Source organism: Equus przewalskii, chromosome 10 (genome assembly GCF_037783145.1).
Source record: "Equus przewalskii isolate Varuska chromosome 10, EquPr2, whole genome shotgun sequence".
Classification (NCBI taxonomy): domain Eukaryota; kingdom Metazoa; phylum Chordata; class Mammalia; order Perissodactyla; family Equidae; genus Equus; species Equus przewalskii.
In genome coordinates, this window is record NC_091840.1 from 33,115,271 (window position 1) to 33,127,684 (window position 12,414).

Sequence of the window (12,414 nt, forward strand, 5' to 3'; positions counted from 1 at the left end):
TACTGGTTGATGTGGGAACTAGAAGTAAATAAGGAGAAATCTAAAAATATCACCACAACTAAAAGGAATATACATGCACGTGTGTACAGACGCACAGACACACACACAGGTCTTAGAGTTTCCTATCTTCCAAACTTTCTATAATCTTATCACCTTTATTAAAAAACAAAAATAAAAAATCCTTTTGAATAGAAAATTAAAAATGGTTCATTATTTTCTGAATTGTAGTTTTGAAATTAATTACACTTATGTTCTTAATTCAACAAATATAATTACATTTTTTTTTTTAAATCACAGTACTTGCAGCCTCTACTCTGGGATGTAGAGCTAAAAGGAATATTGCTGCCACTCTTCCAATGAAAAAAAGAGCCAGATTAACTTCAAATTATGACTTTTTTCAAACCCATCAGAGAGCTTGAGATTGCAGAGTAAGCAAATGGCCCCAAATCTAAAGAGGGACAGGTGCCTGCTCCAAGAGTGGGGCCATCAGCACTAATTTACATAGGGCAGACACTGGAAAAAACTGTTCAGCTCGGGGAAGTGACGAACTGGTGCAGGCAGAGTATGGACTGGCAGGACAGTGTGGAGTCCCGAGGGCTGCCGAAATTAGGGGAGTCTGCACTCTCCTGTAGGCATTTTTTCACAAATTCTATTAGGTGCTCACAGAAAATATTGGAAAGAGCCCTAAGAAGTGTCAATTGTGATGAAGACCCAGGAGCAGGGTAGAGCAGCCTTGTAGGAGGGTCAAGAAACTCTGCCAGACCCTTTCTCCTATCTCCTCTGTAGAACACAAGTATTATCCTATGGGGGAAAACGGCCACAAATACTGCCAACCCTTAGGGCACTGGTGAAAAGTCACTGCAGCTGAGGGAAGGGAACAGGAAAGAAAAACCCTACCCCTGGGGAAGAGGCAGGAATATCACTGGGCCTCAACTAGCTGGGGAGGGGCAAGTCAATAGACACACACAGTGCCTAAAACTGCAGTTTAATCCAAGAATGCCAGTCCCTCCCCTGCCTCCAGTCAGGCTTCAAATAACAGAATAGTTCTGGGAGACAGACAGGAGAGCAACAAAAGCAGGCAAAGAGACTTAACAGCTCTTTGAGGCACCGTACGGAAGAGACATTGCTCTGGCAATCCAACCCCAATCAGAAATGCAATGTATTGCTACAGGAACTTGAAGCCATCAAGGTTCATCATGACAATGATGAATCACAAACCAAGCACAACTACTAACTAGAGTCATTCAAACTTTGCAATAAAGGTCTAAGAAGCATGTAAGGCCTGCCCGTTTTTAGGTGCAAAAACTATTCACCAAACTATCTACTGTCCTACACAAGACATGTCACTTTCAACAAAATATACAGAGGCATATGAAAACAAGAAAAATATGTATTCTGAAGAGTGAAGCAATCATCAGAACCAGAGTCCAATATGGCAAAGATTTTTGAACTGACAAGGGAATTTAAAATAATCATGGTTAGGGGCTGGCCCGCTGGCACAGCAGTTAAGTGTGCATGTTCCACTTCGGTGGCCCAGGGTTCACCGGTTTGGATCCTGGTTGCAGACATGGCATTGCTTGTCAAGCCATGCTGTGGTAGGCGTCCCACATATAAAGTGGAGGAAGATGGGCACGGATGTTAGCTCAGGGCCGGTCTTCCTCAGCAAAAAGAGGAGGACTGGTGGCAGATGTTAGCTCAGGGCTGATTTTCCTCAAAAAAAAAAAAAAAAAAAGTTAAAATAACTATGGTTAATATGTTATGGACATGGTGAACATGCAAGATCAATGGGTGATTTTAGCAAAAAGACAGAAACTATCAACAAATGCTAGAAATGAAAAATACTGTTTCAGAGATGAATGCCTTCGATTGGCTAATAAGTAGACTCCACATTGCTGAGCAGAGTCAATAAACTTAAAATAAGGCAATAAAAATTACCCTAACTGAAACCTAAGAGAAAACAAAAACAAAAACAAAATAAACCCAGGGCAGAACACATAAGAGCCGTGGGACATATTAGTTTAACATATGTATAACTGGAATCCTAGAAGGAGAAGAGAAAGACAATGGAGCAGAAGAAATATTTGAAGAAATAATGGCTGAGAATTTTCCAAAATTAATAACAGACACCAAACCATAAAAGCAAGGAGCTCAGAGACCACTAAGCAGGATAAATACCAAAAATACACACCTTGGAAAAAGAAATCGCCTTCCAGATGGTTTTACTAGTAAATTCTACCAAACGTTTAAAGAATAAATAACATCAATTCCATACATTCTCTTCTAGAAAAGAGAAGATTCATTTTGTGAGGTCAGCATTACTGATACCAAATCAGATGAAGATAGAACAAAACTACAGACCAATATTCCTCATGAATATAGATGCAAAAATCCTCAGCAAAAAACCAGCAAAATGAGAATCACTACACTTATTAGAATGGCTGAAATTAAAAACACTGACAGTACTAAGTGCTTACAGGATGCAAGTGAAGCCCTCATATGTTGCTGTTGGGAATGGAAAATGGCAGTGCCATTTTTGGAAAAGTTTGGCAGTTTCTTACAAAGTTAAGCATATACTGAGCACATGATTCAGTGCAATGAGTTCTGACACCAATTACCTAGAGTTAGGTCAAACTTCACAGATAAAGAGCAGAGCTCTCCACAAGACTGCTCTCACTTGAGCTACCAACTGTAATTTGGGGGTCCCCAGGCCACCCTTGTTTCTGACCAGTAGGCTACAAATCCCACTATCTCCCTTAAGGTTTGATAATTCACTAGAACTAATCACAGAACTCAGGAAAATACTTTACTTACAGTTACAGTTTTATTATAGCAAAATACAAATCAGAACTAGGCAAAAGAAAGAGATGCACAGGGTGAGGTCTAGGAGGGTCCCAATGTGAAGCTTCTTCGTGACCAGGGCATGTTACCCTCCTAAAACATCAACGAATGACAACACAGAGTACTGCCAAAAAGGGAAGCTCACATGAGCTTCAGTGTCCAGAGTTTTTTATTGGGGTTTCATTATATAAGCATGATTGACTCACTGGCAAGGAGGCTGAAATATTCAGGCTAGTATCATGTGACTGAGAGCCCCAATCCCCTAATCACATGGTCAGTCTTTCTGGCATGGCCAGCCCCCACCCTGAGTTATCTTGTTAGCATAAGCTATCGGGACCCACCATAAAGAGCAAATATGCTCCTATCATACAGGAAATTCCAAGCACTTAGAGGCTACATCCCAGGAACCAGGGACAAAGGCTAGACAAATTCTTTATCACACACCCAGCAATCCCACTCCAAGGCATATACTACCCTAGAGAATGAAAACTTTACACAAATCATCCTAAACTGGAAATAACCCAAATGTCCTTCAATGGGTAAATGAACAAACTGGTACATTCATACAGTGAAATACTACTCAGCGATAAAAAGGAATGAAGTACTGATGCACACAACAAGATGGGTGAAACAACTGCATTTTGCTAAGTAAAAGGCTACATATTGTGTGATTCTATTTATGTGACACTTTGGAAAAGGGAAAACTACAAAGACAGAGAACAGATCGTGGTTGCTAGGGGTTGGAGGGTGGTGGGGAGGGATTTACCTATAAAGAGCCAGCAAAAGGGAATTTTGGGGGTGACTGAATTGTTCTGTGTAGTATGGTGGCAGATACACAACTCTGTATTTGTCAAAAGCCACAGAACTGTATACCAGAAAGACTGAATTTTAACATATGTAAATTTAGAAATCAACCAGGATGTGTGGGAGAGGACAGAAAGCAGACTATAACAGATGAATCTAACTGTATTACAAATAATCACATAATCATACTGAAGAGAATAGGGAAGGAAGGAACTAACGTAACTCTGAATCTTAGGACCTAAATCACTTTCGAAAAGTGTTTTGACATGATACTGAAAGGCTAAAAATAAAAAAACTGTATGCAAATACTGTACTGTAGTTGGGTAAACTTATTTCTCACAAGGGTATAGGTTGAACAGCTCTAAAACTACTTGGTTTGTATATTAGGGTTGACCAAGGAAGTAAATACATTACAGCTAATGAGAGCCAAGCTGAGGGAAGGCTAAAATGAGCATTGTGGACTTGGACTGGTGTTGTAGGTTATCAATATAGACTCATGGTTTTTCTTCTTAAAACATATATTTACATATAAATACATACAGAGATACACACAGAAATACACATGGACATGTGTTTGCATGAGCAAGTATAGGTATGTTTCCTATTCTATCCACCGAGAGGGACTAGAAGCAGTGACACTCTAGTAACAATAAGCATATTAGCACCCAAATCTTTGTTTCTAAATACTATTGACCAAAAAAAGGGCAAGGAAAATAGGAGATGAGCCTGGAGCATCTTGTAGGGGGAGGAGAGGATGGGAGGGAGGGAGAAGTATGGAACATATCAACACGATACAGTTGCCAATCTGAACAAGTTTCCAATAGCCAAATCTGGAACAAACTGAACTGTAAAATAATGACAGTATTGGAACATAACTCAAAGAATAAAATAAATATCTGTAAGTCCACACAGATATAAATAAATAGCTGAATAAAAAACTAAGTGAGGAAGAAGGGACAAACCTTTCTTACAGAATTCTAATAATAAATATAGAAGAAATCAAGGAAATAGAAAACCACCATCAGAACACTGCAGAAACAAATGCTGTAGGCACAATCCACTGGTGGGTGTTAAAATTAGAGGGTAAGAATGGAAGCAAAAACAGAATATTTGCGTGGTCTCTAAGTATTTACCCCAAATATTTAGTAATTATAAAGGCAGGGATATAGTAAACAGTGAGGAATCCTGGCAGACATCACCTTAACCAAGTAATCAAGATTAACATCACCAATAATATCTGTGTCATATAGCCCCTGACATGATGTACGGGGAACGGGCCATCCCTCTGGGGGAGGCTTCCCAATGATATAATGGGAAGCATAGTCTCAAGTGAATATGAGAAAACATCACACAAACCCAAATAGAGAAACATTCTATACAACAATTGGTCCTCTTTAAAAATGTCAAGGGCATGAAAGACAAGGAAAGACCGAGGAACTGTCACAGACTGGAGGATGCTAAGGAAACACGACAACTAAATGCAATGCGAGATCCTGGACTGGATCCTGGAACAGAAAAAAAATTAGTGAAATAACTGATGAAATCTGAACAAATTCCGTAGTTTAGCTAACAGTACTATAAACAAAACTAATTTCTTAGTTTTGAGCACTCTTCTATGGTTATATAAGACATTACATACAGGAACTCTCTCAAGACTTTTGCATCTCTTTTGTAATATAAAATTATCTCAAAATAAACTGTTAAAAAAATCAGACAATTTTTAAGTTTTTAATCATTAGGTATCAAAATGCTGGGTTTGGTTCCAGTGTGGTGAACTGGAAAAAGTACTAGACCCGCAACTCATTCGATCCTTGCTAGCTTTGAACCCTGAGAGTCACAGAACCTCCCTGAACCTCATGTTTCTCTGCTAAGTGGGTACAATACACAGCTCATCTCCCTCAAAGTTTACTTAAGGTTTCAATGACATAGTAGGTCAAAGTTGTCCAGAAATGATATGCTTGCACACAATACAAGCATTACTACTTTATCTTTAGGCCTAAGAGAAAATATTACTAAGGAGAAATTTTCCAGGAATGAATTTGACATAAAAAAATACTAAATACTTAAGGAAAGTAATGGTAGAAGGAAAGACTAAGAGAAACTATGCCCTTCAGCTAAAGGGAGAAAAGTTTAAGAAAAAAAAAAAAGATGGGGACTCTTGTTAGGATACAGAAAGTGCCAGAAAGTAGGACAAGCAGATCAGAGCAACTGATTGGAAATCTGAGTTCACTACTCATGACATGTATAGATTGTGAGTGATGACAGCTACCAGTGGGAGAATGGGAGAGAGATCTCTTTTGCACCAGACCTCTTGCAGACCAGATCATGAACAACCAATGGGGAGAGGGAAAAGGAACTCCATCCCTCACTGCTACTCAAAATCTAGCATAGCCAAGGCAGGCATACCATATCAAGGAAGAGGGAAAACAGAAGGGTTCCTAGCAACATGGCTAGAAATGGGGGAAGAAATTACACTTTCTACAGACCCCACTACTAAAAGCTAACGGGTTCATCTTTCAAGAAATCTTTTGATTTTTCACTTACTATGATTCTAGAATGAATGGGACAGAAGCTGCCTATCAGCCCATACCATAAAACTAAGAACAAAACAACTAATCAAGTGTTTGATCTTTTCGACTTAAAAATCATGCTTTCTCAAACTTAAACCTTCTATCCAAAAAAATGTGAAGTTTCCATTAATGTGAGGGATAGAGCAGAACTCAGCTAAGTTTATCTGTAAAGAATGTGAGAGTAAATATTTCAGGTTCTGGGGGCCATCAGGTTTCTTAGCAGCTACTCCACCCTGCCTTTGTAGGGTAACAGCAGCTATTGACAATCTGTAAATGAATGGATGTGGCTATGTTCTGATAAAACTTTATTTACAAAAATAGACAGTGGTAGAGATTTGGCCCAAGGAAAGTAGTTTGTCTACCCCTAGAGAGAATGCCAGATAGATACTTGTTAGTTGAATCCCAGAGGTTTTCCTCAATGAACTGTGTGAATTTGTATACGCTGCATATTTCTATTTTATAATTCACAAACAAAATTACTTGACGTGAGCTGGAGCCCAAAGAAACAGACATGATTTTTCTTCACCATAGGAGAATAGCTTTTAAGTACTCAGTCCATCCTTTAGCCACCTACAAGTTTGTTTCCGTTTTTTTGGTGAAACCTGTTGTCAACTTTAATTACAAAAATGAAGAATTTTATACCAGGAGGGCAGTTACAATATCATTTCTTTGGAAGCTTATTTATTTATTTATTTTTTTGCTTTTCAAGAGACAGACTCTATCCTTAAATATGGAGTCAGAATATGGTACGAATGGGTTAGGTTCCTAAAATACATGAGAAGATAATTTACCATTAAGTTCAAACAATTTTCCCTACAAAGCTTTTGTACAGGCATAAAGAAATACCTTCAAATTTTCCTATAGCTGTGACAACCAAAAACAGTCTTGCTGATACAGTGAACTCAAACTCCACCACTTTAAAAACAGTCTCAAGCAATTCTCAATTCATCTAAAATAAGGGCAGCATTCTTGATTGTTTTTATACATAACTGGAGAGCATAAGACAAGCCAAAAAAATGTCTCAGATCCAAATGTACCATGATCCAAATATCACTATGCCATTTAGTGGAAGCCACTGACTAAAAAACCTCAAGGTCATGAAAAATAAGAGCGAAGACTAAGAACATGTATGATTAAAAACAGAAAAAGGATATTCTCCCTCCAATAAAAGACAGAAGGGCATCTCAAAATGCTATTATACAGATTCATGACCCAAGAGAATCTCATGATTAAATCACTTGTGCTAAAAGCTTTTACAACTTCCCCAAATGAAAAGTCTATTCTCAGGCTTCTCTTGGTTCTTAACCACATGTGGTTTTCCATATTTGAAAATAAAAAGAATTACAAAGGTACATGGAAAAGCACTCAGTTATATATCAAATACAGGTCAAGAAACAGCTAGGTAATAGTGAGAGAGTCAAAGTATAGTTGATCACACTTGCGTTTATGGATTCCAATGAGCCTTGTTACTTACAATGGATTGCTCTCAACACTAAAGGTGCAAAATTCTTACATTATAGTTTCATCCATTACAATGTAGTATAGAGATAAAGAGAAAGCTGGATTAAAAGTATGATCTCATCAAAATGTAATGAACATGAATACATTTCCATCTAAGAGAAAACGAAATGTGTTAAAGAACTTATCAGTAATGCTTTGGAGCATTGCATGATAAACCACCTAAGAACTATACAACAGCATTCAACACTATTGTGTTAGTAAGCAAATGCTAAATTTTTACTTCTCATGTGATTACAGTACTTTAATATTTCCAGCTAACTTTTCAGGAGAAAAAGTAACCATATATATTATGGAGATTATAAATGTCATCATAAATAAATAATAACTAAATAAAAATAAGTAACTTCCCCATATGTTTGCTAACAGTCTACACAGCTCAAGAGCCTCTGTTATGTACAAGCAATATGAATAGGAAAAAAGGGGAGCTTCCTGTCCCCCTTTTAATAAACTGCAGAGGCATAATATTTTCTCAAGTTCATTTTATTATCAAAAAGTGCAAACTTTTGAACAAAAGCAAACCATGAATCACAGCATTCGGCAAGACATCCAACATGGAAAAGAGAACAATATTCACTAAGTGAAACAGGAGCAGATGAGATACCTCTCACATGTATATTCATGCTTTCTTAATAGTCTCTTCATCAACTTTCAGTGTAACTTTCACAAACAGTATAGCAGCTCAAAAACAAATGCAGGAGCACAACGGCAAAGTTTCATAGTTATTTTGGGTTAGTTGTGAGTATGAAAGTAAACCTTATACCACAAGTTCATGTAGGCCACTGTGTAGTATGTTTAAATCTTTAAATGTATCGACACTGAAATCAATGTCTGACTACAATGAAAACAAAGGAGAAAAGAGGGTTTTAAAATACTTGTTGCATTATAGTTGTTTAACAAGAGGCAGAAAAAATGAAATAATTTTAAATGATCTTACATGTGTTCATATGACCAGGAACATAATCAATCCACATTAACATAATTCATTTAAAATTACATTTGTCAAAGTCATACGACAGAAAGATTATGTGCCATTAATCAGTGTGCCTGCACTTGAACAAACAAGAAAAGATAAATAAATTAACTTTAGTCAGTCAACATACTCCAAAGAGGAGCTTCAGTCTAGTGTTACTGGAGTTATTCACATAAAGTGTCTATAAGGAAGAATCTACTCATGAGGAATTTTCCTGTTCAGTAATCTACAGGCATTAATGAAACTATAAACTGTGATGACAACCTAAAATATGAAAGTGGTCAATTTAAACACATCTGAGCGTCTCGCCAAGGACAAAAGAGCACGGATGCTGAGCAGGCTACTGAGTGCATGCATTGTCTCCAGGTGCATTTCCTGGCAGTTAATCGCCCTTCTGTTCTGTAGAAAAACTGCCTTTTATGAATAGACTAATTTACTAAATTAATTGAGGACTACACTTGCATTTCATTACATTACACGGAATTCTTCCCACACTGTTAATTTTCTCCTGTGTACTAATGTCTTTATACTAGAATTGTGCTACTTTCTAAAGTTTCAGAATTACTATTGCACGTAGGGATGATGAAAAAAATAAAACCAAATCTGATTATTTGATGACAAATTTGAGCACCAACTACAGCAAATTTCAGAGTCAAGGTAGCTTGCAAGTCAGTTCTCTTGATTTTTAAATTACCTTCCACTGTTTTCATCGGTATTGAAGCTGAGATCCTCAGGGCCTATTTGTTCGCCATCAGGAAAACTGGAATGCGTATCTAAGATAAAAAATTAAAAGCAGATAACATTTCTCAAAAACTAGTATTTTCTTTTTACTTGTCTTTAAATATCTTACCAAGTGTGTTATTTAAGCGATAAAGATGTGCTGGGTTGTTAACAAATCTCTGTCTTCAGAGAATTTTTGATCGGAGTCAGGTGTAAGCAAACACCAAGGGAAAACAAAGGAGAACAAACAAAATGTGTAAGAGATATCCACAGTTAGAAGACGAAAGGCACTGCTTCACTTTGTCCTCCTGGGGACACTGTGGGAGTAGCTGTAGAAGGGAACAGGAAATGATGATGTACACGTGAAGACTGACTTTGTAAACATAAAAATGTTATTTCAAAGCCAATTAAGTGGTACATGCAAATATCACTACAAAAACCCATCAGCACTCAAAATAACTTTTTGGGTTATTTGGCTGCTTCTTTTAGAAGTAGAGAAAACTACCAAAGTGTCTCAATAGAGTCGGCCCTCCATACCCGTGGGTTCTGCATCTGTGGATTCAACCAACTATGGATTGAAACTCCTATGATTATTGCATCTGTACTTAACTTGTACAGACTTTTCTTTTGGCATTATTTTCTGAACAATACAGTATAACTACTACTTACTTAGCATTTACATTGTATTCTGTATTACCGGCATATCTCGTCTCATTCTGCTTTGCTTTACTGCATTTTGCAGAAACTGCGTTTTTTACAAATTTAAGGTTTGGGGTAACCCTGCATTGAGCAAGTCTATTGGTGCTACTTTTCCAACAGCATTTGCTCACTTTATGTCTCTGTGTCACATTCTGGTAATTCTCACAATATTTCAAACTTTTTCATTATTACTATATTTATTATTGTGTCTGAGATCAGTGATCTTTGATGTTCCTATTGTAACTGTTTTGGGGCACCACAAACTGCACCCATATAAGACAGCAAACTTAATTGATAAATGTTGTGTGTGTTCTGACTGCTCCACCAACCGGCCATTGCCCGATCTCTCTCCCTCTTCTCGGGCCTCCCTATTCCGAGACACAACAATATTAAAATTAGGCCAATAATAACCCTACAATGGTCTCTTAATTGTTCAAGTGAAAGGAACAGTTGCACATCTCTCTCTTTAAATAAAAGACTAGAAATGATTAAGCTTAGTGAAAAGGCATGTCAAAAGCAGAGATAGGCTGAAAGCTAAGGTTCTTGTGCCAAACAGTTAGCCAAGTTGTGAATGCAAAGGAAAAGTTCTTGGAGGAAATTAAAGGTTCTACTTCAATGAACACACAAATGATAAGAAAGCCAAAAAGCCTTCTTGCTAATATGGAGAAAGTTTTAGTGGTCTGGATAGAAATCAAACCAGACATAACATTCCCTTATGCCAAAGACTAATCCAAGCCAGGCCCTAACTCTCTTCAACCCTGTGAAGGCTGAGAGAGGTGAGGAAGCTGCACAAGGTTGAAGCTGGTAAAAGCTGATTCCTGAGGTTTAAGGAAAGCTGTCTCCACAACATAAAAGTGCAAGGTGAAGCAGCTAGTTATCCAAAAGACCTAGGTAAGATTATTAATGATGGTGGCTACATTAAACAACAGATTTTCAATGTAGATGGACAGCCTTATATTGGAAGAAGATGCCATATAGGATGTTCACAGCTAGAGAGGAGAAGTCAATGCCTGGCTTCAAAGCTTCAAAGGACAGACTGACTCTCTTGGGTCTAATGAGCTGGCAAATCTAAGTTGAAGACAATGCTTATCTACCATTCTGAAAATCCTAGGATCCTTAAGAATTATGCTAAATCTACTCTGTCTGTGCTCTATAAAATGGAACAACAAAGCCTGGATGATTGCATATCTGTTTACAACATGGTTTACTGAATATTTTAAGCCCACTGTTGAGACCTGCTACTCAGAAAAAAAAAAAAATTCCTTTCAAAATATTACTGCTCACAGATAATGTACCCAGTCACCTAAAAGCTCTGATGGAGATGTATGAGATTAATGTTTTCATGCCTGCTAACACAACATCTACTCTGCAGCCCATGGATCAACAAGTAATTTTGTTTCTCAAGTCTTATTATACAAGAAATATATTTCATAAGGCCATGGCAGCCTTAGACAGTGATTTCTCTGACAGATCTGGGCTAAGTAAACTGAAAACCTTCTGGAAAAGATTCATCATTCTAGATGCCATTTAGAACATTCGTGATTCATGGGAAGAGGTTGAAATATCAACATTAAACAGGAGTTTGGAAGAAGTTGATTCCAACTTTCATGGATGACTTCGCGGGGTTCAAGACTTTACTGGAGGAAGTAACTGCAGATGTAGCGGAAATAACAAGAGAACTAGAATTAGAAGTAGACTCTGAAGATGTGACTGAATTGTTGCAATCTCATGATAAAGCTTTAATGGATAAGGCATTGCTTCTCATGGATGAGCAAAGAAAGGTTTCTTGAGATCAAATCTACTCCTGGTGAAGACACTGTGAAGACTGTTGAAACGACAACAAAGGATTTAGAATATTATATAAACTTAGTTGATAAAGCAGTGGCAGGGTTTGAGAAGATTGGCTCCAATTTTGAAAGTTCTACTGTGGGTAAAATGCTATCAAACAGCATCACATGCTATAGAGAAATCGTTCATGAAAGGAAGAGTCAATCGATGCAACAAACTTCATTGTCTTATTTTAGGAAATTGCCCCAGCCACCCCAACTTTCAGCAACCACCATCCTGATCACTCAGCAGCCATCAATATCGAGGCAAGACCCTCCACCAACAAAAACATTATGACTTGCTGAAGGCTCAGATGATGGTTAGTATCTTTTAGAAATAAAGTCTGTTTTAATTAAGGTATGCACATTGTTTTTTGGGAACATAATGCTATTGTAGTTAATATAGTATAGTATAAACATAGTATAACTTTGATGTGCACTAGGAAACCAAAAAATTCACATGACT

The 12,414-nt window shown here is 37.5% G+C and overlaps 1 protein-coding gene across 50 annotated transcripts in view; it reads right to left on the reverse strand.

Moving 5' to 3' along the window:
* The window catches only part of TRIM37 (tripartite motif containing 37), a 143,750-nt gene that overhangs the window by 24,049 nt on the left and 107,287 nt on the right, over positions 1–12,414 (reverse strand). For 47 of the 50 annotated variants that reach the window (XR_011523435.1, XR_011523433.1, XR_011523434.1 and 44 more), the window contains one exon: positions 9,398–9,476. Coding sequence is in view for 21 of the 50 variants with exons in the window: in XM_070562330.1 (XP_070418431.1) it covers positions 9,398–9,476 (79 nt within the window). In the remaining 29 variants the exon portion in view is untranslated. Of the gene's footprint in view, positions 1–8,195; positions 9,477–12,414 lie in introns of those variants that run through there. The other 3 variants (XM_070562328.1, XM_070562324.1, XM_070562315.1) reach the window with 1 other exon arrangement.